The sequence below is a fragment of the Phasianus colchicus genome, chromosome 4, assembly GCF_987193195.1.
Source record: "Phasianus colchicus chromosome 4, bPhaCol1.hap1.1, whole genome shotgun sequence".
Taxonomy (NCBI): Eukaryota; Metazoa; Chordata; class Aves; order Galliformes; family Phasianidae; genus Phasianus; species Phasianus colchicus.
In genome coordinates, this window is record NC_143439.1 from 67,037,846 (window position 1) to 67,063,403 (window position 25,558).

General features: G+C 49.9%; 3 protein-coding genes across 16 annotated transcripts; all 3 read right to left on the reverse strand.

Annotated features, from left to right (window-relative positions):
* Positions 1-2,341: 2,341 nt before the first annotated feature.
* On the reverse strand, positions 2,342-6,604 carry LOC116225699 (uncharacterized). 6 transcript variants are annotated; one of them, XM_090139811.1, is made up of 6 exons: positions 5,999-6,578; positions 5,291-5,659; positions 4,617-4,709; positions 4,108-4,188; positions 3,835-3,951; positions 2,343-3,098 (listed from the first exon to the last, which is right to left on the reverse strand). In XM_090139811.1, exons 1-6 carry the CDS (start codon positions 6,156-6,158, stop codon positions 2,692-2,694), a joined length of 1,227 nt encoding a protein of 408 aa, XP_089995937.1. In that variant the 5' UTR covers positions 6,159-6,578; the 3' UTR covers positions 2,343-2,691. The 6 variants fall into 6 exon arrangements, with proteins under 6 accessions (XP_089995938.1, XP_089995937.1, XP_089995939.1 ...); XM_090139813.1 differs by having other exon boundaries at positions 2,345-3,098; positions 6,113-6,574; XM_090139816.1 differs by having other exon boundaries at positions 2,852-3,000; positions 5,999-6,590.
* A 1,297-nt stretch (positions 6,605-7,901) lies between these two features.
* LOC149918308 (T-cell surface glycoprotein CD8 alpha chain-like) lies at positions 7,902-12,430 on the reverse strand. Of its 5 annotated transcripts, XM_090139836.1 has the most exons (6): positions 11,939-12,428; positions 11,110-11,478; positions 10,490-10,582; positions 9,986-10,066; positions 9,717-9,833; positions 7,902-8,698 (listed from the first exon to the last, which is right to left on the reverse strand). In XM_090139836.1, the coding sequence occupies exons 1-6, from the start codon at positions 11,982-11,984 to the stop codon at positions 8,655-8,657; spliced, it is 750 nt and encodes a 249-aa protein (XP_089995962.1). In that variant the 5' UTR covers positions 11,985-12,428; the 3' UTR covers positions 7,902-8,654. The 5 variants fall into 5 exon arrangements, with proteins under 5 accessions (XP_089995962.1, XP_089995958.1, XP_089995960.1 ...); XM_090139832.1 differs by lacking the exon at positions 11,939-12,428 and having other exon boundaries at positions 7,902-8,607; positions 11,110-11,495; XM_090139835.1 differs by lacking the exons at positions 7,902-8,698; positions 9,986-10,066 and having other exon boundaries at positions 8,958-9,833; positions 11,939-12,425.
* A 1,942-nt stretch (positions 12,431-14,372) lies between these two features.
* On the reverse strand, positions 14,373-18,095 carry LOC149918309 (T-cell surface glycoprotein CD8 alpha chain-like). Of its 5 annotated transcripts, XR_016466247.1 has the most exons (5): positions 16,722-17,543; positions 16,048-16,140; positions 15,283-15,399; positions 14,992-15,099; positions 14,373-14,592 (listed from the first exon to the last, which is right to left on the reverse strand). XR_016466247.1 is itself a non-coding variant. In XM_090139843.1 (4 exons), the coding sequence occupies exons 1-4, from the start codon at positions 17,365-17,367 to the stop codon at positions 14,576-14,578; spliced, it is 873 nt and encodes a 290-aa protein (XP_089995969.1). In that variant the 5' UTR covers positions 17,368-17,543; the 3' UTR covers positions 14,373-14,575. The 5 variants fall into 5 exon arrangements, 3 of the variants coding, with proteins under 3 accessions (XP_089995969.1, XP_089995968.1, XP_089995970.1); XR_016466248.1 differs by lacking the exon at positions 16,048-16,140; XM_090139843.1 differs by lacking the exon at positions 14,992-15,099.
* Between the last annotated feature and the right edge of the window lie 7,463 nt (positions 18,096-25,558).

Consider the following 25,558-nt stretch of genomic DNA (forward strand, 5'->3'; position numbering starts at 1 on the left):
TCTGTGAAACAGAAGGTATTATAAGGCTGTAAGACATGCGATGTCGGCATGAAGTTGATGTGTTGCAAAAAGAAGAGAAAAGAGGGTTAATGTATTAAAGAACATAACCAGAACCTTGAAATCCCATCAAGCACATTAGAACCGTGGACACTTACAGAGTCACAGAATCGTAGGGGTTGGAAGGGACCTCCAGAGATCATCGAGTCCAACCCCCCTGCCAAAGCAGGATCCCTACACCAGGTCACACAAGGAGGTGTCCAGGCGGGTCTTGAATATCTCCAGAGAAGACTCCACAACCTCCCTGGGCAGCCTGTTCCAGTGCTCCGTCACCCTCACCGTAAAGAAGTTCTTGCACACATTGGTGCAGAACTTCCTATGCTCCAGTTTCTGGCCGTTTCCCCTTGTCCTGTCTCCAGACACTGCTGAAAAGAGTCCAGCCTTGCCACTCTGCCCCCCACACCTTAGATATTTATAGACCTGGATCAGGTCCCCTGTCCGTCTTCTTTTCTCAAGGCTAAACAGACTCAGTTCACTCAGCCTTTCTTCATAGGGGAGATGTTCCAGACCCTTCACCATCTTTGTGGCCCTCTGGACTCTTTCCAAGAGGTCCCTGTCTTTTTTGTATTGGAGAGCCCAGAACTGGACACAGTACTCCAGATGAGGCCTTACCAGGGCAGAGTAGAGGAGGAGGATCACCTCCCTCGACCTGCTGGCCACGCTCTTTTTAATGCACCCCAGAATGCCATTGGCCTTTTTGGCCACAAGGGCACACTGCTGGCTCATGGCCAACCTGTCGTCCACCAGGACACCCAGGTCCCTCTCCGCAGAGCTCCTCTCCAGCAGCTCATCCCCAACCTGTACCGGTGCATGCAATTACTCCTCCCCAGATGCAAGACTCTACACTTGGTTTTGTTAAACCTTATCTGGTTTCTTACTGCCCAGCTCTTCAGCCTGTCCAGGTCTTGCTGAATGGCAGCACAGCCTTCGGGTGTGTCAGCCAATCCTCCCAACTTCGTATCATCAGCAAACTTGCTGAGGGTGGCCACTATCCCCTCATCAAGATCATTGATGAAGATGTTGAACAGGACCGGACCCAGCACCGATGGAGGCACTTAGGCCTCCATCCATTTCCCAGCAACACATACATGTTACACTGCTTGTGTAGGCTCTTTCTATTGTCAATTTCTTCTCCTTGAGCTTAGCAGAATCCATGCTGCCTTTGCAATGGGATGAGGAGCTGAACTGATGGGCATGCCTTGTGGGTGGCTGATGTTGTCCCATATCTCGTGAGGTGCCGAAGCGATCTGCTTCTGCCTTACGCTGGGATTGTGACCAAAGTAAGAAAATTCCTGATTTCTGAGGTTCGGAATGATTGATCTGGAAGGAGACCTATTGGCAAATGAGGATGTTTGCACACCTCTGGGACTGGATTCTCACCCTGCCATGGAGTACGGTTGCCTACGCACGGTATCTCATGTTCAGAGATATGTTAGGAGAACCTCTACAGTTGGATTGCAGGATAAGCCAGGAAGGGCTATTGCCTATCTCAGTTTGGACATCTTTCTTCCCTCTTTTCTCCCTGTGACAGTGTGATTCTACTGTGGGTCATTCCCAGCTACCTAACAGGTACCCAGAAGTTCTCCTCCTAAACACAGAGTTGCCCTTCCTCTTGGTCCTCGTGGCTCACGGATGGAGCTGGTTTCCACAGGAGGCCACTGCCTGCTGTGAATTCCTCAGGCCCTTGGCTGTGAGTCAGTTCAGAAGACTGCTTTTCGTATTCAGATTGTTATTTGCTGAGTTGCTTTGTGAGCCATCGCTACATCAAATATACTCCCAGCCCCCGTGTCTTCTGGTGTTGCCCATCGTGTCATGCAGGATGATGGCGACTATGCTGAGTCATATGGGGTGCTTTTGGAGGTATCACTCGTTCCTGCTGCCTTTGAGAAACTGTTAATGACTGTATGTCCTTATGGCAAGTTGAAAGCTTATTGTCAGTGGAAAGAAAGCAGTAAGGGGGTTGTCATGCATCCCTTCCCAGCAGGGACACGCTTCATTGGCCAGAGAAGGTCCCAGGCAAGTTTAGCTCTGATGGAGACACCTGTGTGTGATCAGATGAAGCCAGTGTACTCCTGAGCCTCCATCTCTTGTCTCCTAAGTAACAAATTAGCTGGAGCAGGAATCTTCCTTTCCTGGGTTCTGTGTTTACATATGCCTTAGCAAACAGCAGTTTCTTCTTTTAATATTAATATCAAAAACATGTAATACTGTTCCAGTGGTAAATTCTCTATTATGAAAAGCTTTGGACAGAAGCTGGACCTCCAGGAGGAGCTCTAATTTAAAACGTTGATCTGTTGAGGCAATTCAGATCGGCGGCGTGGATTAATTTTCTCTGTGCCTACTGCTGACATTTCATTTGCACAAGCTAGGAGAGAATTTCTACCACAGACCCGAGTCAGACACTCAGTTCTTCCTGAATCGTTTAGAGAGGGACCTAATTGTATTTAGTTTTTGTAACATTAGTGGGATAGCATGTTATGTTACAAGTCTCTCTGCCACATATGTCAATAATGAATTAAACTAAACTGCACAATGAAATACGTGAAAGTTACATCTCGCTTGTAGGAAAGATGTAGGAATTGACAGATGAGGGCATCAGAGCTGAGTATTGATAGGATTGGTTTCTTGGTTGTTTCATGGAAGGCTGAGCTGTGCAGCACAGCGGTGCCTTTTGCACAGTGGCACGGAGCTGCCCGGCTTGTTAGGGTCAGCAGTGTCCGGCGCGGTCTGGGTGTGTCCCAGCAGTGTGGGGCAGGAGCACATGTCAGGCCGCGGGAGGTGTGCAGTGCTGGTGGGCAGCAGGGGAGGAGCAGCCAAATGCCGGCGCTGCATCAGGGCAGCTGTGTGTGCTGCTGCTGGGATCAGTGCGGTGCTTGAGGAGGACGCCTGTGTGCCTTGTGCTGAGCAGCGACGCAGCACTGCTTGCTTACGCTGAGCTTGGTCCTGCAAGTGATGGGCTGGTGGTGAGCGCGTGTGACGCGTGGCTGTGTTTATTTCAGCACTGCTGATGCTTCCTCTGTTAGCATGGGAGCATCTGATCTCTTTAGCAAGGCAGAATCGAAAGTATTAATGAAGATTGTTAAATTTACACTTAAATCGCAATCTTGCATTTGAAATAGAGTTTTGATAAAGGTGAAGAAAAATACCGAGTTCTGCCTTAAGGCAGAGTCTGTGAAAGGCTCTGTGGTGGCTGTAAGCTGCCTTTATGATACTCCTCAACCTGCCTTTATGATACTCCTCCCCATTTTGCTTCTCTGTCACTACTGTCGATTTCTTCCCGTGAATTACAATGTTGAGCCAATAATTTAGCAGAGATAGCAGATGTTGTGTAACAATCTCTCCTTCAGCATTTGTGCTGCTTGCTGCAGAAATTAATGCAGCTAATGGATCTTCACTGGTAATCCTGATCAGTGTGAGAAGGCCAAAATAAAAGGTTGAGTAATGTTTTGGATTCAGGCAATTTCAACCCCAAGATGGTGATATCAGGATGGCAAATGAAACACAGTTTGGAATTTCTTGTCTGTTTACAATTTCTGTTAAGAAAGGCCATTTATAATTTATTGTATGTAAGTGTAGAATGTGATATATATTTCTGAACCTAAATCTAGTGATGAGCAAAATGTGGAAAAAAAATTTAAGACAAGTCTTCCAGCATTCCCTGTGTCCTGGATGCGCAGTGGCTGCAACAGGCAGAGAGCGCATTGCCCTGGAGGAGCGGGCTGTGCTCTGTGGTGTGAGGCTGCAGGAACCTCTGCAGGGTGTCAGGGTGCGACTTACTTTGGCAGTGCGTGATGGTGATGGTTATGGCAGTGAGGAGCAGGAGGCAGGTGACAGCCAGGTTAACCCACATGACCATTTTACAGTAGAATCTTGGTGTGTCCTTGTTTCTTGTTCCTGCAGGATGAACGGAGAGAGAACAAAGAGGGAAGACCCAGCCATAGACATCTCCCTGCATCCTGAAATGCCTGTAGCTGGCACAAAATTTTATTTGGCCTCTTCTAACCAAAGCAGCACTGCTGGCAGAGCCCCTGCCTCCCACAGCTGACTTACCTGCATGCGAGCCCTGTTGTGAGTTGTCCTTTGTGGTGATCTGGCTGCTCTGGGTGGTGGCTGTGAGTGTGATGTGTTCTGCTGTTGTTGTGAGTGGATGGAAAAATGGATGAATACAGTGAGATACAGGAAAACAGCCTTCTCCCACTCTTGCCAGGCCATAGATGAACCTGTGGCCAGGTCAGGGGGGACTCCTGGACAAATAGGGCCCATTTTGACCTGTGATGCCCTGACACTGTGCTGTGAGGTCTGCTTGCATTGCTGAGCTGCCCAGCCGTGAAACCTGAGGGCTGTGTGCTCAGGATTTCTTTCCAGCATCCTCAGAAATTCTTAGCTCTTTAGGTGCTCTTTAGGTTGCATCCCCTCATTGGCAGCTCACTGAGAAAGATCACAACTTTCTCATCTCCTGACATCCCCAAATGCCTGCAGTCAGTACAGCCTTGAATTCATGGTGCTTAAAGCAATTCAGCATTGCTGGCAGAGCCCCTGCCTCTGCACAGATGGCTTACCTGCATTTGAGCCCTGTTGTGAGCTGTCCTTCTTGGTGAGCTGGCTGCTCTGGGTGGTGGCTGTGTGTGTGGTGGTTGCTGCTGTTGTTGCGCCTGGAAAGAAGAAATAAGTGAATACAGTGAGGTACAACAGAAGAGCTTCTTCCTTTCCGTGCCAGGACATGGCTAGCAGAGGAAGAACTTCTGTAGGGTCTGATTTGAGCAGTGATGCTTTCACATGCTGCCCATCACAGGAATCAGAAATAGGACTCATAATTTCTTATCAGCCTTCTGAGCATGAGTGTTCTCTGTTATAAAATATGTCCTGAGAGTCTTAGGGACTTTTTTAGTTTCTGTTTCAGGTACAGTAAGCACATGGATACTGTCAGAATGTAGAGATCCAGGTGAGGTGAGAAATGCTGGGGTTTCTGTGGACTTTGTAAGTCTCATCCCTCAGAGGTGCAGATGGGATGCGGAGGTGCTGCTGGGCTGTGAGACCACCTGTGTGTTTGGGCAGGGCCGGTACTGTGAGCAGAGCTGGTGGGCAGGGAGCCTCTGTGAGGAGGAGCAGTGCTGTGTGATGAGACGGCTTGGGCAAAGAAGCAGGGACATGGGGAGTGTGGGCGATGGGCCGGATTGAGAAGGCACGGGCAGGGGTGGTGGGTGTAAGCGAGGAGGGTGAAGGTGTTGCTGACCTGGGAAGAAGGCGCGTTGTCCAGAGCTGAAGTGCAGCACCTGGTTGATGTATTGGATGCAGAAATAGGTCCCCTCATCTTGTGTCCTGAAGGACTTCACCACCAGCCGATAGGAGTTTCCTCTCCATAACGCCTCAAAGTTTGGAGCTGTTTTCACAGCCTCCTGCAAGGTAGAGGGATAAGATTGTGTACTGGAGAGAATGAAGTGAAGGTTCCCACCCTTGTCCAGGCGGATCCAGAAGATGGGTCTGTTTCTCTCATAATTCAGGCACTCCAGCTCCAGCCGCTGTCCCTCCTGGGGGTGCTTCGTATTCCTGTTGAGGAACCTGGCCTCCAGCGTGTTCCTCTGTCCCAGGGCAGTGGTGCAGCCTGTGGGCAGAAGTCGGCCATGTCCCCTCAGGTGCTGCTTGGGAAGAGCTCCCGGGGCCTTTGGGCAGGGCTCTTCCCTGCTGGTGCAGTGCGTGGCAGGCAGGCAGCTGGGCTGTGAGGGTGAATGCAGAGTGAGGGCCTCGGCATCCAGTATGTTTGGGTGCTGTGCTGGAGTCCCTGGGGACTCAGCATTGAGAGCACCGGGTTCTCGAGATGGATGCTGCCCTTCAGCTGCCTGCTCAGGGCTGCTGCCATTTCCCAGCTTCTTTGCCAGCTGATTCCTTGCTAACACTTGCTAAATGCTCTCTCTCTCCCCTTCCCCATCCTCTCCAGCATCACCTGTCTGAACAAGCTCTGTTCCTGCTGCGTATCGCACTGCAGTCCCTCTGCTCCCGCTTCCCTGCGCAGTCACTGAGCAGCCCTGAATTCCATCCTTCTGGCTTCCATACTCACAGAGCCCGAGGCTGAGCAGGAGGAGCAGTGCAGGAGAGCCGGCCATCGTCCTCGGGGCGGTGCAGCGGAGCACGGCTGATGTTTCTCACTGAACTTTGGAGGCAGCGTAACTTATAGGAGAGGATGTGATGTCATCAGGACCCTCTTGTGTGAAGAGGTGGCATTCAGAAAAGAATGATTTCTGCAGCACTTCAGTTGTTGATCTCAAACTTGAGCTTGTTTATCAGAATAGAGTTGTTTTTGGTGATGCCAAAGGGTGTTTGCTATGATGACTTCATTTGATACTCTGACTGACAATGTTCATGCTTGATATCAAATGAGTTGCCATAAACTCTGTCTCTCAGCCATTTGGGGCACTCTCATCATGTCCACTTTTGCAGATAACAAGGATAAGTCCTGTGCCATTGTTGTGGATTGCAAGTTGTATTTTATGCAGTGGATTTTATTTTAGTATATTTTATTCTATTGTCTTTATCAAATGATCCATGTGCACTTTTCATCTCATGGTCCATGCATTGCTGACATGTAGCTGAGTGCTTTGGCTCAATTGTTGTCTTCAGTTCTTTTTTATACTTTCTGTGCAGAAGCCGCTGTGTGCAGGGCAGGAGGTCTGTGATGTGGTAGCCATCACTAGAGCCCCATGTCCCTAACTCTTGCAAACTTATTTTCTTTTAATTCAAATTCTTGTGTTTTTGTTCTACAACCACAGGCACTTCCGCCCTGCCAAAAACCCCTTATATGTCTCAACACTGAGGGCCCTGGCTGCTGCCTGCAGGTGACCACTCACACATTGGTAAGTGCTGGGCTTCCTGCAGCTTTGCACACACAGTATTGACAGTTTCCCTGGGCTGGTGTTATTTGTGCCTTCTGTTTTTTCCTGGCTCTACTGTTATTTGTGATGTGTTGTTGTTTTCCTCTTTTGCAAATGTGCCCCCTGTTCCTGGATGCCATCTTGCCCTGCTGTCTGATGGAAGTGCTGTTTGGTGATGAGATGGGCTAAAATTGTCTGGTTATGCCTGGGCTCATTTCATTGGGCCTGAAAGCATTTGGGTGAATAAGGAAAGCCGCTGTCAAGCCTTGTAGGGTGGGGTAACTAAGGTCAGCCAAGGTTAAACTGTGATTTTTCAGATCTGCTTATCCAAAGCTGAGTCCTCACCTGCTGTTCAGCAGCCATCAGCAGCACTGATAGTGCAACTGAGAGAGCTGGAAAAGAGGGATGAGCTTTCAGATATCGGGGTTCTTTCTGAGTTTAGAAACAGAGGTATCATGATTTATTATTAGTTACTTTGTGGTGAAATTGGTTTGTACTTTATTAATACAGCAGTATTAAGAAGGCCAGTGCCATCCTGGTTTGCATCAGGAACGGTGTTGCCAGCAGGAACAGGAAATTGTTTGTCCCCCTGTACTCAACTCTGGTGAGGTGCACCTGGAGTATCGAGTCCAGTTTTGGGTCTCTCACTGCAAGAAAGGCATTGAGGCCCTGGAGCGTGTTCAAAGAAGGGCAACAAAGCTGGTGAGGGGTCTGGAGCACAGGCCTTATGAGGAGCGGCTGAGGGAGCTGGGATTGTTCAGTCTGGAGAAGAGGAGGCTCAGGGGAGACCTTATTGCTCTCTATAACTACCTAAGGGAGGTTGCAGTGAGCTGGGGGTCGGCCTCTTCTCTCGTGTGACTGGTGATAGGACCAGAGGGAATGGCTTCAAGCTGCACCAGGGGAGATTTAGGTTGGACGTTAGGAAATACTACTTTTCTGAATGAGTGGTCAGGCAGTGGAATGGGCTGCCCAGGGAGGTGTTGGAGTCACCGACCCTGGAGGTGTTCAAGGAATGTTTGGATTTTGTGCTGGGGGACGTGGTTTAGTGAGTACTATTGGTGATAGGTGGATGGTTGGACTGGATGATCTCGTAGGTCTCTTCCAACCTTGGTGATTCTGTGATTCTGTGAATTTAGGTCAAACGATGAATCAATGAGATATGGCTGTGGAGAGCACAGACAAAATCCTGGAGGGAAGACTGACACATTTTGTAATGGGCTGAGGTGGACATGAGTTTGAGATGAATGATCTTGGTGCTTGCTGGGGGGGTTTCAGCTGGAAAAGCTGGGAGGTATTTCCCACCAGGGATCCGTGCACAGAAAGAGAAATATATTCGAATATAGCTGGGAGTTGATTTCTTTTATTTTTATGTTACTGGTGTTGGTTGTTGCATGTTCAGTCCCTCTGCCCCTGTGAAAACTGTGAATGAATCCAAAGAACACACTGAGAGCATTAAGACTTAGAGGCGTTTAATCGGGAAGACCTCAGAAGTGAGAGGTGGTGTATGGGAGCTGAGTTTTGGGTGTGATTGAGGTGAAGGCAGAGAAGGAGCAGCCAAATGCCGGCGCTGCATCAGGGCAGCTGTGTGTGCTGCTGCTGGGATCAGTGCGGTGCTTGAGGAGGACGCCTGTGTGCCTTGTGCTGAGCAGCGACGCAGCACTGCTTGCTTACGCTGAGCTTGGTCCTGCAAGTGATGGGCTGGTGGTGAGCGCGTGTGACGTGTGGCTGTGTTTATTTCAGCACTGCTGATGCTTCCTCTGTTAGCATGGGAGCATCTGACAATTTAGCAAGGAGGAATCCAAAGTATGAATGAAGATTTCTAAATTTACTCTCAAATCACAATCTTGCATTTCAAAGTGGTGTTGCAACATTAGGACAGCAGGACAAGGGGAAATGGTTTTAAGCTGAGGGAAGGGAGATTTAGGTTGGATGTCAGGGGGAAATTCTTTACGGAGAGAGTGGTGAGGTACTGGAACAGGCTGCCCAGGGAGGTTGTGGATGCCCCGTCCCTGGAGGTGTTCAAAGCCAGATTGGATGGGGCCCTGGGCAGTCTGGTCTAGCATTAGGTGGAATGGTGGTGGCCCTGCATGTGGCAGGGGGGTTGGAGATTCATGATCCTTGAGGTCCCTTCCAACCCTGGCAATTCTGTGATTAGGATGGTTCAGACTAAAGACACCTAGATCTGCTTTTAGGCAGAGTGTCCGGAAGGCCCTCTTATTGCCCTTGCTCCTTGCTGTCTTAGAGCCCTTCAGAATACATTCTCCTGAATGATTTTTTTCCCCTTTGTGCCATCTCTATTATTTCTGAAGGGTCTGTTCAGCAAAATACACCATCAAGCCATGAATTTTAAAAGAAAATGTGGGTGTCTTGTAGCGATGTGTCTGTGAGGGCTTGTTCTGCATGCTGCAGAAATTATTGCAACTAGTGGACTTGTGCTGGTAATCTGAATCAGGACAAAATGGCAGAAATCAACGTTTGAGTAATATTTTGGTTCTGGTACTTTCAACCCAGACACTGATTTTAGCCAATGGTGTTTGTGGGAATAAGGTTTAACTCTTTAGATTCAATTTTAAAATAGTGTAGAATTTGATGAATACTTCTCATGATATACCTGGCGATGGGGAAAATATGGATTGGAATTTTATAGAGAGGTTCTTCAGCATTCCCTGTGTCCTGGATGCGCAGTGGCTGCGTGAGGGCAAGAGGCAGAGAGCGCATTGCCCTGGAGGAGCGGGCTGTGCTCTGTGGTGTGAGGCTGCAGGAACCTCTGCAGGGTGTCAGGGTGCAACTTACTTTGGCAGTGCGTGGTGGTGATGGTTATGGCAGTGAGGAGCAGGAGGCAGGTGCCAGCCACTCGAACCCAGAGGAAAACATCACAGATGGAATTCAGTGTGTTCTCATTGCTTGTTCCTGCAGGAAGAATGAGAGAGGGGAAAGAGGAAAGGCCCATCTGCAGACGTCTCCCTGTGTCTTTAAAAGCCTGTAGTCAGCACCTTAATTCAGCCCCTTTTGATCAAAGCAGCACTGCTGGCAGAGCCCCTGCCTCCCCGCAGCTGGGTTACCTGCATGCGGGCCGTGTTGCGAGTTGTCCTTTGTGGTGACCTGGCTGCTCTGGGTGGTGGCTGTGAGTGTGATGTGTTCTGCTGTTGTTGTGAGTGGATGGAAAAATGGATGAATACAGTGAGATACAAGAAAACAGCCTGCTTCCACTCCTGCCAGGCCATAGATGAACCTGTGGCCAGCACTGTGGGGGGACTCCATAGGGCCCATTTTGACCTGTGATGCCCTGACACTGTGCTGTGAGGTCTGCTTGCATTGCTGAGCTGCCCAGCCGTGAAACCTGAGGGCTGTGTGCTCAGGATTTCTTTCCAGCATCCTCAGAAATTCTTAGCTCTTTAGGTGCTCTTTAGGTTGCATCCCCTCATTGGCAGCTCTCTGAGAAAGATCACAACTTTCTCATCTCCTGACATCCGCATATGCCTGCAGTCAGTACAGCCTTGAATTCATGGTGCTTAATGCAATTCAGCACTGCTGGCAGAGCCCCTGCCTCCCCACAGCTGGGTTACCTGCATGTGGGCCCTGTTGTGAGCTGTCCTTCTTGGTGAGCTGGCTGCTCTGGGTGGTGGCTGTGTGTGTGGTGGTTGCTGCTGTTGTTGCGCCTGGAAAGAAGAAATAAATGAATAACAAGAGGTACAACAGAAGAGCTTCCTCCAATCTGTGCCAGGACACAGCCAGCAGAAGAGGAACTTTTATAGGGTCTGCTTTGAACAGTGCTTTCACATGCTGCTCAGCCCTGGAAACAGGGATTTGGGCTCCTTATTTCTTATCAGCCTCCTCCGTTTGTGTGAGCTCTTTGTTATCCCTGTTATAAAACATGTATTGAGAGTCATGGGGATTTCTGAGCTTCTTTTTGAGGTGCTGAAAGCATATGGAGGCTGTTGGCCCTTAGAGGGCTGATGGGATGCGGAGGTGCTGCTGGGCTGTGCGGCCACCTTTGTGTTTGGGCAGGGCCGGTACTGTGAGCAGAGCTGGTGGGCAGGGAGCCTCTGTGAGGAGGAGCAGTGCTGTGTGATGAGACGGCTTGGGCAAAGAAGCAGGGACATGGGGAGTGTGGGCGATGGGCCGGATTGAGAAGGCACGGGCAGGGGTGGTGGGTGTAAGCGAGGAGGGTGAAGGTGTTGCTGACCTGGGAAGAAGGCGCGTTGTCCAGAGCTGAAGTGCAGCACCTGGTTGATGTTGCTGGTGCAGAAATAGATCCCTTCATCCTGAGTTGTGAAGTTCTTCACCACCAGCCTATAGAAGTTTCCTGTCCATCTTGCTTGAAACTTTGGAGATGTTATCTTGTTCCCATGGAAAGTATTCCTGGGGACGGGGGTACTGGAGACAGTGAAGTGAAGGTTCCCTTCCTTGTCCAGGCGGATCCAGTGGATACCTATGTACTTGTTGTAAGGCCAGCACTCCAGCTCCAGCCGCTGTCCTTCCTGGGGGTGCTTCATGTCCCTGTTGACGAACCTGGCCACCATCGTGTTCCTCTGTCCCTGGATGCTGATGTAGCCTGTGGGCAGAAGTCGGCCATGTCCCCTCAGGTGCTGCTCAGGTAGAGCTCTAGGGCCTTTGGGCAGGGCTCTTTGCCACTGGTGTGGTGCGTGGCAGGCAGGCAGCTGGGCTGTGATGGTGAATGCAGACAGGAGTGTCTCCACCACGCTTCGGTGCTGTGCTGGAGTCTCTGGGGACTCAGCATTGAGAGCACCAGGCTCTCGAGATGGATGCTGCCCTTCAGAGCAGCCCTGCAGCTGCCTTCTCGGGGCTGCTGCCATTTCCCAGCTTCTTTGCCAGCTGATTCCCCCCTAACAACTGCTACGTGCTCTCTCTCTCCCCTTCCCCATCCTGTCCAGCAACACCTGTCTGAACAGGCTCTGTTCCTGCTGCGTATCGCACTGCAGTCCCTCCGCTCCCGCTTCCCTGCACAGTCACTGAGCAGCCCTGAATTCCATCCTTCTGGCTTCCATACTCACAGAGCCCCAGGCTGAGCAGGAGGAGCAGTGCAGGAGAGCCGGCCATCGTCCTCGGGGCGGTGCAGCGGAGCGCGGCTGATGTTTCTCACTGAACTTTGGAGGCAGCGTAACTTATAGGAGAGGATGTGATGTCATCAGGACCCTCTTGTGTGAAGAGGTGGCATTCAGAAAAGAATGATTTCTGCAGCACTTCATTTGCGATCCAGAACTTGGGCTTGTTTGTCATTATAGTGTTTTTGATGGTGCCTCAGGGATTTTGCTGCTGTGTCTTCAGTTGAGTTTTGGACATTGACAGTGTTCATGCTTGAAATCAAGTCAGCCACCACGAACTGCTGTCTCTCAGCCATTTGAGGCACTTTCATTATGTCCACTTCTGCAGATAACAAGGAGAAGTCCCGTGCCATTGACACAGACTACAAGTTGTGTTTTATGCAGTGGATTTTATTTTAGTGTATGTTATTCTATTCTATTTTCAGATTGATCCATGTGCAGTTCTCATCTCAGGGTCCATGTATTGCTGACATGTAGCTGAGTCCTTCAGCTCAACTGTTGTCTTCATTTCTTTTTTATACATTCTGTGCAGAAGCCCTTGTGTGCAGGGCAGGAGGTCTGTGATGTGGTAGCCATCACTACAGCCCTCATGCAGATTTATCTTTTTTTTTTAATTTACATTCTTGTGTTCTTGTTCTACAACCTCGGGGATTTCCGCCCTGCCAAAAACCCCTTCTATGCTTCAACACTGAGAGCCCTTGCTGCTGCCTGCAGGTGACCACTCACACATTGGTAAGTGCTGGGCTTCCTGCAGTTTGCACATGCAGTAGCAACAGTTTCCCTGGGCTGGTGTTATTTGTGTCTTCTGTTGTTATTTCCTGGCTCCAGTGTTCTTTGTGATGTGTCGTTGTTTTCCTCTTTTGCAAATACGCCCCTTTTTCCTGGATGCCAGAAACCAGGCCCTGCTGTCTGATGAAAGTGCTGTTTGGTGAGAAATTGAGCCAGAATTGTCTGGGTTCGTTTCATTGGGACTCGAAACATTTTGGTGTGTAAGGAAAGCTGCTATGAAGCCTTCTAGAGTGGGGTTACCAAGGTCAGCCCAGGGTGAACTGTGATGTTTCAGATCCACTTATACAAAATCATGCTGAGTCCTCACCTGCAGCACTGATAGTGCAACTGATAGAATTGGAAAAGAGAGAGGTATAAATGTTCTTCCTGCCCTTAATAGCAGAATCATCATGATTAATAATTGTTAAGGCTGTGGTGAAATTGATTGAATTTATTTTCATTGAAGAATTAAGCAGACACACAGGTGTGGGGAGGTTAGACTAAATGGAAGGAAGACTGAGTCTGACAGGTTTGGAATGGGCTCAGTGGGACGTGAATTTGAGATGAATGATCTTGTTCTTTGCAGAAGGGAATTCAGGTGGAAAAGTTGGGAGAGATTTCCCACCGTGGATCCCTGTTCTGGCAGACAAATATATTTGAATATAACTGGGAATCAATTTCCTTTATTTGAAACATTAGTGGTGTTGATTGTAGCATGCAAGGCCCCTGTAATACATGTAAAGAGCTTGTTAGGAAAAGCGGTTTGGGTCTTTCCAGCTTCTGGAAAAGGCAAACCTCTTCTTGGAACTGTTTTTACCCAGTGACCTGGGTCCACTTAGTGGGTGATGCAAAAACAGTGGGGATGTTGAATGTGTACCACAAGGGAATTTGATGTTGGGGGAGTGCAGTCAGTAATTCCACATGTATATATATAGGTTTGTGTGTGTGTTTGTTTAATGCTTGTTAATTATGGTTTGTTTGTATATATTAAGCACGATGTAGTGATGTAGATAGAATAAGAGGTGGAATGTCATGGTTTTATGATTTTTGGTTATCGGTATTCCACATCTTAACATCATATAGTCCTCTGGAGTTAAAGTGTTAATGCTCCAGTTCCGGGCACCGGTCTGGAAGAGAAGAACTATGTGCCGCAAGGGGCTTTGCGGTCAGAGAGGAGATATAACCCCTGGCAAGGTCACTTGATGTGCTCTTCTTCATCAGGCTCTCTCCTGCTGCTCAGCCGGACTGCACATCTCACCTCAGTGTTATGGTGAGACCTATCCACCTTTTGGACACTCTCTCTCATAATATTTGATTTATTAGCTTCAATTCTAATTATATTGTATTATAGTGTGTTATCTTGCATTCCATTACTATACTTAGTAAATTAGTTTGTTTCTCCTCAGATTGTTGCCACTGTTTTTAATAATATTGGTCCCCTGTTTCCCTTTTCTGGAGGCGTGGATTTCATGAAATCCCTCTGCCCCTCTAGTCACAGAACTGGGGCGAACCAGTTGACAGTTGTCTTGGTTGTTGCATGTTCAGTCCCTCATCTCGTATAAAATCAGTGAGTGGAACCAAAGAACACACTGAGAGCGTTAAGAATTAGATGCGTTTAATGAGGAATACTTCAGAAGTGAGCGGGAGGTTGGGGTATGAGACCTGAGTTTTGGGAGTGATTGAGGCATAGGCTGAGAAGGCCCAGCCAAATGCCGGCGCTGCATCAGGGCAGCTGTGTGTGCTGCTGCTGGGATCAGTGCGGTGCTTGAGGAGGACGCCTGTGTGCCTTGTGCTGAGCAGCGACGCAGCACTGCTTGCTTACGCTGAGCTTGGTCCTGCAAGTGATGGGCTGGTGGTGAGCGTGTGTGACGCGTGGCTGTGTTTATTTCAGCACTGCTGATGCTTCCTCTGTTAGCATGGGAGCATCTGATCTCATTTGTAAAGAGGAATTAAAATCGCCAATGAAGGTTTCACGATTTAGTCTCAAACCACAATCTGTTTTTTTTAATGGCAGGTAGAAATGGAAAATGTTGTGACTCAGCCATACCTAGTTCAGACTTTTGGGAGAGTCTCTGGAAGGCCCTGTGCCTGGCTGCCTTAGAGCAGCTCCATATCTGTCTCACTGAACCATACCCTTCCCAGTTGTGGCATTTGTATCACTACCTCAGGGTGCATTTGGCTGATAGCAGTGTTGAGCCAGGAATTTCAGCAGAAAATTGTGTTCTGGTACTTACACCAGATTCAGGATGGCATAGCCAATGCAGTTTGGTAGAGGAAGATGTTTGTGTTTATAATTTCTTATCTGCCAGTGAAGAATGTGATAAATAGTTCTGAAGCTAATCCTGCAGGTGAAGGAAAATTTGGAAAAGGATTTTAAAGAGAGGACCTTCAGCATTTCCTGTGTCCTAGATAAGCAATGGGTGTGTGAGGGCAAGAGGCAGAGAGCCCATTGCCCTGGAGGAGCGGGCTGTGCTCTGTGGTGTGAGGCTGCAGGAACCTCTGCAGGGTGTCAGGGTGCGACTTACTTTGGCAGTGCGTGATGGTGATGGTTATGGCAGTGAGGAGCAGGAGGCAGGTGCCAGCCACTCGAACCCAGAGGAAAACATCACAGATGGAATTCAGTGTGTTTTCGTTACTTGTTCCTGCAGGAAGAAAGAGAGGAAAGAGGGAAGTCCCAGCTGCAGACAGCTCTCTGTGTTTTGAATGGCCTGCAGTCAGCACCAACTTTAATTTGGCCTCTTATATCCAAAACAGCACGGCTGGCAGAGCCCCTGCCTCCCACAGCTGTGTTACCTGCATGCTGTCCCTGTTGTGACTTGTATTTTGTGGTGACCTGGCTGCTCTGCCTGGTGGCTGTGACTATGATGTATTCTGCTGTTATTGTGAGTGGATGGAAAAAGGGATGAATACAGTGAGATACAACAAAACAGCCTTGTTCCATTCCTGCCAGACCATTGATGAACCTGTGGCCAGGACAGGGGGGACTCCATAGGGCCCATTTTGACCTGTGATGCCCTGACACTGTGCTGTGAGGTCTGCTTGCACTGCTGAGCTGCCCAGCCATGAAACCTGAGGGCTGTGGGCTCCGAATTTCTTTCCAGCACCCTCAGAAATTCTTAGCTCTTTAGGTGGTTTCATCCCCTCATTGGCAGTTCTCTGAGAAAAATTATTAGAATTTTCCCTTCTTCTGACATCCCCAAATGCCTGCAGTCAGTACAGCCTTGAATTCAGGCTGTTCCAAGCAATTCAGCACTGCTGGCAGAGCCCCTGCCTCCCCACAGCTGGGTTACCTGCATGTGGGCCCTGTTGTGAGCTGTCCTTCATGGAGAGCTGGCTGCTCTGGGTGGTGGCTGTGTGTGTGGTGGTTGCTGCTGTTGTTGTGCCTGGAAAGAAGAAATAAGTGAATAGAGTGAGATACAACAGAAGAGCTTCTTCCTATCCATGCCAGGACATGGCTAGCAGAGGAAGAACTTCTGTAGGATCTGCTTTGACCAGTGATGCTTTCACATGCTGCCCATCACAGGAATCAGAAATTGGACTCATAATTTCTTATCAGCCTCCTGACCATGTGTGGTCTCTGTTATAAAACATGTCCTGAGAGCCATGGGGATTTATTTAGTTTCTGTTTCAGGTGCTGTAAGCATTTGGATACTGTCAGAATGTAGAGATCCAGGTGAGGTGAGGAAGGCTGGGGTTCCTGTGGACTTTGTAAGTCTCAACCCTCAGAGGTGCTGATGGGATGGAGAGGTGCAGCTGGGCTGTGAGACCACCTGTGTGTTTGGGCAGGGCCGGTACTGTGAGCAGAGCTGGTGGGCAGGGAGCCTCTGTGAGGAGGAGCAGTGCTGTGTGATGAGACGGCTTGGGCAAAGAAGCAGGGACATGGGGAGTGTGGGCGATGGGCCGGATTGAGAAGGCACGGGCAGGGGTGGTGGGTGTAAGCGAGGAGGGTGAAGGTGTTGCTGACCTGGGAAGAAGGCGGGTTGTCCAGAGCTGAAGTGCAGCACCTGGTTGATGTATTGGATGCAGAAATAGATCCCCTCATCTTGTGCGCTGAAGGACTTCACCACCAGTCTGTAGGTGTTGTCTCTCAGTGAAGCCTGGAACTGTGTAGATTTTTTGTCATCCCAATAGTAGGTAGTACCGTACCAGCGGTAGCAGGAGACAATGAAGTGAAGTTTCCCATCGTTCTCCAGGCGGATCCAGAAGAGAGAAAAGGGGGATCTGTTCATCTCATAATTTAGGCACTCCAGTTCCAGCCGCTGTCCCTCCTGGGGGTGCTTCATATTCCTGTCACGTAACCTGACCTCAAGTGTGTTCCTCTGTCCCTGGGCAGTGGTGCAGCCTGTGGGCAGAAGTCGGCCATGTCCCCTCAGGTGCTGCTCGGGAAGAGCTCCCGGGGCCTTTGGGCAGGGCTCTTCCCCGCCGGTGCGGTGCGTGGCAGGCAGGCAGCTGGGCTGTGAGGGTGAATATGGAGGGTGGGCCCCGGCATCCAGCATGCTTGTGTGTTGTGCTGGAGTCCCTGGGGACTCAGCATTGAGAGTGCTGGGCTCTCGAGATGGATGCTGCCCTTCAGAGCAGCCCTGCAGCTGCCTTCTTGGGGCTGCTGCCATTTCCCAGCTTCTTTGCCAGGTGATTCCTTGCTAACACTTGCTAAATGCTGTGACTCTCCCCTTCCCCATCCCCTTCAGCAACACCTGTCTGAACAGGCTCTGTTCCTGCTGCATATCGCACTGCAGTCCCACCACTCCCGCTTCCCTGCGCAGTCACTGAGCAGCCCTGAATTCCGTCCTTCCTGCGTCCATACTCACAGAGCCCCAGGCTGAGCAGGAGGAGCAGTGCAGGAGAGCCGGCCATCGTCCTCGGGGCGGTGCAGCGGAGCGCGGCTGATGTTTCTCACTGAACTTTGGAGGCAGCGTAACTTATAGGAGAGGATGTGATGTCATCAGGACCCTCTTGTGTGAAGAGGTGGCATTCAGAATAGAATGATTTCTGCAGCACTTCAGTTGTGATCCAGAACGTGGGCTGAGTTGTTCTTAAGGTGCTTCAAGGATTTTTCTGCTGCAATGTCTTCATTTGATACTCTGACTGACATTGTTCACGCTTGAAATCAAATCAGCCTCCAGGAACTGCTGTCTCTCAGCCATTTGGGGTGCTCTCATCATGTCCTCTTTGGAAATAACAAGGAGAGTTCCCTTGCTGTTGAAATGGATTGCAAGTTGTATTTTATGCAGTGGATTTTATTTTAGTGCCTGTCATTATATTCTATTTATCAGTTTATCCTCGTGTATTTCTCATGTCATGGTCCATGCATTGCTGACATGTAGCTGAGTTCCGCACAATTCTTCGTGTTCTCCATGATTCTTCTTTATGCTGTCTGTGCAGAAGCTGCTGTGTGCAGGGCAGGAGGTCTGTGATGTGGTAGCCATCGCTACAGTCCCATGTCCCAGACTCACGCAGAATTTTTTTTTTGTTTTAATTTAAATTCCTGTGTTTTTGTTCTACAACCACAGGGACCTCTGCCCTGCCAAAAACCCCTTATATGTCTCAACACTGAGGGCCCTGGCTGCTGCCTGCAGGTGTCCACTCACACGTTGGTAAGTGCAGGGCTTCCTGCAGCTTTGCACACACAGTAGTGACAGTTTCTCTGGGCTGGTGTTATTTGTGTCTTGTATTGTTATTTCCTGGCTCTACTGTTCTTTGTGATGTGTTGCTGTTTTACTCTTTTGTAAATGCTTCCCCTGTTCTGGATGCCAGGAACCAGGCACCGCTGTCTGAGGAAAGTGTTGTTTGGAGAGAGAGCCAGAATTGTTTGGTTATTCCTGGGCTCATTTCCTTGGGCCTGAAAGCATTTTGTTGAATAAGGAAAGCTGCTGTGAAGCCTGCAAGGATGGGGAAACTGTGGTCAGCCAAGGTTAAATTATGATGTTTCAGATGCACTTATCGAAAGCTGTGCTGAGTCCTTACCTCCTGAGCAGCAACTATCAGCAGTGCTGATAGTGCAACTGAGAGAGCTGGAAAAGAGAGATGAGGCTCTGCGTGGAGCGTGTCACTCCCTGCTGCCTTGCAAACAGGTAGTAGAGGGGAACCGGCAGGTAGACTGTGTTCCTGCTGCAGTGCAAGGCAATTTGAGAGCAGAGCAAGGCAATCTAAGGGAGGAGGAGGAGTGGAAAAGGATACCAGCTCGGCGAAGTGGGCGTCCTCCATCCCGACCATCCTCGGCTCCCCAGGTGCCTCTGCAAAATAGGTTTGAGGCCCTGAATCTCGAGGGAGAGGTGAGTGAGGGGGTGGAGGGAGGTCCACCTGTAAGGTTGCCTCGGGCAAAGCGGTCGACCCCACGCCTCAAGACTGCCTCCGCCCGGAAGGACAGAAGGGTGGTTGTCATAGGTGACTCCTTGCTGAGAGGAACGGAAGGCCCTATATGTTGGCCTGACCCTACCCGTAGGGAGGTGTGCTGCCTCCCTGGGGCAAGGGTCAGGGACATTGCTAGGAAACTTCCTGGTCTGATTGGCCCTTCTGATTATTACCCATTATTGATAGTTCAGGCTGGCAGTGATGAAGTCGCTGAGAGAAGCCTGAGGTCTATCAAGGAAGACTTCAGGGGACTGGGGCGGGTAGTTGAAGGAACGGGTGTGCAGGTGGTTTTTTCTTCCCTACCTTCAGTGGCAGGGAAGGATACCGAGAGCATCCAAAAAACCCGCCTCATAAATAAATGGCTAAGAAGTTGGTGCAAGCACAGGAACTTCGGTTTTTTTGACCACGGGGCAATTTACTCTGCGCCTGGCATGATGGCTGCAGATGGAAGTAGCCTGTCTCCAAGGGGTAAGAGGATCCTAGCCCAGGAACTGGCAGGGCTCATTGAAAGATGTTTAAACTAGGTATGAAGGGGGAAGGGGACAGAATGAGGGCCACTGGGGTTGAGCGGGTAGTTCGTGGCTCAAAATGGAGTTCGATGGGTGAAAAGGGTGGAGTTCAAAGGGATGGAGAGAGGCAGGGGGGTGCTGCTTCCCTAAAGTGTCTATACACTAATGCGCGCAGCATGGGAAATAAACAGGAAGAGTTGGAGATCTGTGTGCGGTCGCAAGGCCATGATCTCATTGCGATCATGGAGACGTGGTGAGACAGCTCGCATGACTGGAATGTTGTCATGGAGGGCTATGTGCTTTTTAGGAAAGATCGGCTGGCGAGGCGGGGTGGTGGAGTTGCTCTTTATGTGAGAGAGCAGCTAGAATGTATTGAACTCCACCTGGGGGAGGGTGATGTAGCAGTGGAGAGCTTGTGGGTGAGAATCAAGGGGCAGGCTGGTATGGGTGACACCGTTGTGGGTGTGTACTACAGGCCCCCTGATCAGGAGGAGGAGGTTGACGAGGCCTTCCACAAGCAACTGAAAGTAGCATCGCAATCCCAGGCGCTAGTGCTTATGGGGGACTTCAATTATCCAGATATTTGCTGGAAAAGCAACGTGGCCAGGCATGCGCGGTCCAGACGGTTCCTGCAATGTGTTGAAGACAACTTTCTGATGCAGATGGTGGAGGAACCAACGAGGGGAGGGGTGTTACTGGACCTTATTCTCACAAATAAGGACGGGTTTGTTAAGGAAGTAAAAGTTGGGGGTAGCTTGGGTTGTAGTGACCACGAGATGGTGGAGTTCAAGATCTTGAGTGGAAGGAGCAAAGCAAAAAGTAGGATTGCTACCCTGGACTTTAGGAGAGCCAACTTTGATCTCTTCCGGGACCTACTTGGAGCTATCCCGTGGGCTAGGGTGTTAGAAGGTAAGGGGGCCTGTGAGAGCTGGTTGGCATTTAAACAGCTCTTCTTCCAAGCCCAGGATCGGTGCGTCCCTGTGAGCAAGAAATCAGGAAAGGGTGGCAGGAGACCTGTGTGGATGAGCAAGGAGCTCATGCACAAACTCAAAGGGAAAAAGAAGGTCCATGAAATGTGGAAAAAGGGTCTGACCACTCGGGAAGAATATAGAAATGTTGTCAGGGCCTGCAGGGATGCGACGAGGAAGGCTAAAGCCCACCTGGAATTGAATCTAGCAAAGGTGGTAAAGGATAATAAAAAAGGCTTTGTTAAGTATGTTAACAGTAAAAGGAAGACTAGGGAGAATGTAGGTCCCCTACTAAGTGAGGGGGGTGTTCTGGTAACGGGGGATGCTGAGAAGGTGGAGATACTGAACGCCTTCTTTGCTTCTGTCTTCAGTGAAAAAGCTCCCCCTCGGGAATCCCAGGCCCTGGTGGTTAGTGAGAAGGTCTGGGGAATGGAAGACTTCCCTTTAGTCAGGGAAGAGGCGGTCCGAGAGCGCCTAGGCAACACCAATGTTCATAAATCCATGGGACCCGATGGGGTGCATCCACGGGTGCTGAGGGAGCTGGCAGAGGTGATTGCTGAACCGCTCTCTATCATCTTTGAGAGGTCTTGGAGAATGGGGGAGGTGCCTGAAGACTGGAGGATAGCCAATGTCACTCCGGTCTTCAAAAAGGGCAAGAAGGAAGATCCAGGTAATTACAGGCCAGTCAGCCTCACCTCTGTCCCTGGAAAGGTGATGGAACAGATTGTGCTGGATGCCATCTCCACACAACTGGAAGAAAAGGAGGTTATCAGGAGTAGTCAGCACGGGTTCACCAGGGGGAGGTCATGCTTGACCAACCTGGTAGCCTTCTATGATGTTGTCACTGGCTGGGTGGATGGGGGGAGAGCAGTGGATGTAGTCTACCTTGATTTCAGCAAGGCATTTGACACTGTCTCCCACGACATCCTTATAACGAAGCTGAGGAAGTGCGGGATAGATGAGTGGACAGTGAGGTGGGTTGAGAACTGGCTGACTGGCAGAGCACAGAGGGTTGTCATTGGCGGTGCAGAGTCTGGTTGGAGACCTGTAACCAGCGGTGTTCCCCAGGGGTCGGTGCTGGGACCGGTCCTGTTCAACATCTTCATCAATGACCTTGATGAGGGGATAGTGGCCACCCTCAGCAAGTTTGCTGATGATACGAAGTTGGGAGGATTGGCTGACACGCCCGAAGGCTGTGCTGCCATTCAGCGAGACCTGGACAGGCTGGAGAGCTGGGCAGTAAGGAACCAGATGAAGTTTAACAAAAGCAAGTGTAGAGTCTTGCACCTAGGGAGGAATAATTCCATGCACCGGTACAGGTTGGGGGATGACCTGCTGGAGAGGAGCTCTGTGGAGAGGGACCTGGGTGTCCTGGTGGACGACAGGTTGGCCATGAGCCAGCAGTGTGCCCTTGTGGCCAAAAAGGCCAATGGCATTCTGGGGTGCATTAAAAGGAGCGTGGCCAGCAGGTCGAGGGAGGTGATCCTCCCCCTCTACTCTGCCCTGGTAAGGCCTCATCTGGAGTACTGTGTCCAGTTCTGGGCTCCCCAGTACAAAAAAGACAGGGATCTCTTGGAAAGAGTCCAGCGGAGAGCCACAAAGATGGTGAAGGGCCTGGAGCATCTCCCCTATGAGGAAAGGCTAAGTGAGCTGGGTCTGTTCAGCCTTGGGAAGAGAAGACTGAGAGGGGACCTGATCCAGGTCTATAAATATCTAAGGTGTGGGGGGCAGAGTGGCGAGGCCAGACTCTTTTCAGCAGTGTGCGGAGACAGGACAAGGGGAAATGGCCAGAAGCTGGAGCATAGGAAGTTCCGCACAAATGTGCGCAAGAACTTCTTTACGGTGAGGGTGACGGAGCACTGGAACAGGCTGCCCAGGGAGGTTGTGGAGTCTCCTTCTCTGGAGATATTCAAGACCCGCCTGGACGCCTACCTGTGCGACCTGGTGTAGGGATCCTGCTTTGGCAGGGGGGTTGGACTCGATGATCTCTGGAGGTCCCTTCCAACCCCTACGATTCTGTGATTCTGTGATTCTGTGAACTTTCAGGTATTAACGTTCTTCCTGCCCTTAATAGCAGAGTCATCATGATTTATTATTGTTAAGTCTAAAATTGATTTAATTTATTTACATTGAACAGTTAATCAATCACATATAGGTGTGAGGAGTTTAGATGAAATGGATGGAAGACTGAGTCTAACAGGTTTTGAAATGGGCTCAGGAGGACGTGAGTTTGAGATGAATGATCTCATTCTTTGCAGAGGGAAATTCAGTTGGAAGAACGTGGAGATATTTCCCACCATGGATCCCTGTTCTGGCAGACAAATATGTTTGAATATAACTGGGAATCGATTTCCTTTATTTGAAACATTAGTGGTGTTGATTGTAGCATGCTCAGTCCCTCTGCCCCCGTGAAATCTGTGAGTGAAAGCAAAGACCACACTGAGAGCATTAAGAATTAGATGTGTTTGATCAGGAAGACCTTAGAAGTGAAAGAGAGGTTGGGGTTTGAGTACTGTGTTTTGGCTGTGATTGAGGCATAGGCAGAGAAGATTCAGCCAAATGCCGGCGCTGCATCAGGGCAGCTGTGTGTGCTGCTGCTGGGATCAGTGCGGTGCTTGAGGAGGACGCCTGTGTGCCTTGTGCTGAGCTGAGTAGCTGAGTTCCACGTTAGTTGTTCTCTGCAATTGTTCCTTGTGATTTCTGTGCAGAAGCTGCTGTGTGCAATCTAGGAGGTCTCTGGTGTGATACCCATCAAGAAAGCCTTATGCCCCAGTGCCATGCAGATTATTTTTTTACTTTTATTTTTTTACATCTTGTGACATTCTTCTCCAACCACAAGGACTTCCGCCCTGCCAAATAACCCTTTTGTGCTTCTACATTCAGGACCCTTGCTGCTGCCTCTAGTTGGCCACTCACACGCTGGTAGTGGTTTGGACTTCCTGCAGCTTTGTACGTCAATTAGCGACTGTTTCACTATCCTGGTGTTATTTGCTTCTTCTTTGGGTATTTCCTGGTTATCCAGTTTTTGTTATTTTTTCTTCTTTTGCACTTCTGAGAAGTTTTTCTATGAGTCCATGGGTGTGCAACAATTTGTCTTGCCTGGGCTGCACTGGGTGATGAAGCAGTGTTAGGCACAGCACTGGTGACCGCTGTCACTGATAACGCTGCAGAAATGCTCCTCCCAGAGCCTCACTGTGCTCACATCCACTGTTTGGTCCGCAGAAACGCCCAACAAACATCACTGAATGTCATTGGGTGCCATTTGTTCTGCACGGATGACTTCAGTGCTCATTTCCGTGTTGGACGCTGTTCTGTCAGACTGCCCCTCTGCTGCTGTCTGTCACGTGGCAACAGAATGTGATGGGAAACTGGTGGGAAGGTTCTGCTTCTACTGCCATACCACCAACATCTGCCTCTGAACATATGGACCAGCTGACTAGAACGGGAGGTGTTGCTTTAGTGCAGTCCTTTCTAAACAGACAATATCCTTAACATGAAATACAAATATCCAAATATGAAATCAATTTCATTTTCAGTGCCTTTACTAAAATGTTAAAAATATAAGCAAAAAGAATGATAAAACTGGTCAGGTATGTGGCCTTGTTTTTGTGTAACTAACGCTCTGATCTGGCTTGATGGCAGTGCCTGCAGTTGTCAGTGAGGCCTCAGTGGGGTTTGTCAGAGAATTCTGCTGAAATTTTACTCTTCCTGTACTTCATCCTTGGCTGTAATTGGTCCCAAAAGCGGGTAGTGCCAAAACCTGATGACACGAATAAGGCGTGGTTGTGAAGCTGATGATGCTTTCGTCCAGCCTGACCTCTGTTCTTACATTCCTGTATCAAACCGCAGAGCCCTGCTGCCCATTGTCGGCTGTTGACAAGGCCATGTTCACCAACGGCTGCAAATGCAAAGAGTTGTTTGCCACCCCTGGAGCCGGCCCTGCCCCGCGCCCTCCCCGCGCCCTGCTCTCCCTGCACACACTGAACAGCACGGCTGTGCGGCTGTGAGCGATGGCTGCACGGCTGGGGCGCAGCCGCCGCCATGATGGCGCGGGGCAGGGGGCGGCCGTGGGAGGGCTGGGCCGGGGGGTGTGTGGCCTGCGGGGTGGGCATGCCTGTATGGCTCCTGTGCCAGCGTTGCTGCTGCTCTGGGAGCCAGAAGAGCGGCCCTGCTGAGTGATGGAAGTGCTGTTTTGTGAGAAAGTGAGCTGAACCCATCTGGGAACCGGGCTCATTTCTTTGGGCCTCACAGCACTTTGTTGCGTGAGGAAAGCCGGAGAGAAGCCTGCTGAGCTCTGAGAGGCTTGTGGTGGGATGAGGCTGTGAGCCCTGTGACGTCTGCATGAGCTAGAGCAGACCTTAATAAAATAGCCAGAGAATCTGATGGATCTATCAAATACCATTACAAGTATCTGTTGCCTTTCTTAGAAGGGGCATCTTATTTCCCTCCTCTGCCCTACTGATAGCGTTATTTAAGTGTGGGTCAATCCCAGATACCAAAGAGAAACTCAGATGTTTGCCTCCTAAATACAGAAGTGTTCCTGCGGCTCACCAATGGAGTTTCTTTCCACATGAGCTCCCCACTTCCTGTGATGTGTTCAGAACCTGGGTGCTGTGTCACCGTTCAGAGGACTCCTTTTCCTCTTCATGTTCCGATTTTGATTTGTTGGAAATCTTTGTGAGTCAGTCCTACACCAAAGATACATCCCAGCCCTGCCTCTTCTGATGTGTTCTGTTGTGAGTGCCATGCAGGATGAGGGCAATACTGCTGAGTCATATGGGCTGCTTTTTGGGGAATCGCTCCTTTCTGCTGCCTTGAAGAATCTGTCAATGAATATATGACTTGCAGGCAAGATGAAAGCATGTTGTCAGTGGAGAGAGAGCAGTAAGGGGCTGTCATGCATCCCTTCCAGCAGGGAAACATTCCACTGGCCGGAGAGGGACCCAGGCAAGTTTAGCTCTACTGGAGACATC

Bases quoted from the DNA above. Each gene is read 5' to 3' on its own strand.
- LOC116225699 (XM_090139811.1), bottom strand. From the start codon at position 6,158: ATGGCCGGCTCTCCTGCACTGCTCCTCCTGCTCAGCCTCGGGCTCTGT. The intron at 3,952-4,107 runs GTAAGTCAGCTG...TTCATCCTGCAG, and splicing joins ACAACAGGGCTCGCATGCAG to GAACAAGAAACAAGGACACA. The intron at 3,099-3,834 runs GTAAGTCGCACC...GCCTTGCTAAAG, and splicing joins CACCATCACGCACTGCCAAA to AGATCAGATGCTCCCATGCT.
- LOC149918308 (XM_090139833.1), bottom strand. From the start codon at position 11,984: ATGGCCGGCTCTCCTGCACTGCTCCTCCTGCTCAGCCTGGGGCTCT. The intron at 11,479-11,938 runs GTGAGTATGGAA...TTCTGCCCACAG, and splicing joins CCTGCTCAGCCTGGGGCTCT to GCTACATCAGCATCCAGGGA.
- LOC149918309 (XM_090139842.1), bottom strand. From the start codon at position 17,367: ATGGCAGCAGCCCCAAGAAGGCAGCTGCAGGGCTGCTCTGAAGGGCAG. The intron at 16,141-16,721 runs GTCAGCAACACC...TCTTCTTTCCAG, and splicing joins ACAACCCGCCTTCTTCCCAG to GCACAACAACAGCAGCAACC. The intron at 14,684-15,282 runs GTAAGTCGCACC...AAATGAGATCAG, and splicing joins CACCATCACGCACTGCCAAA to ATGCTCCCATGCTAACAGAG.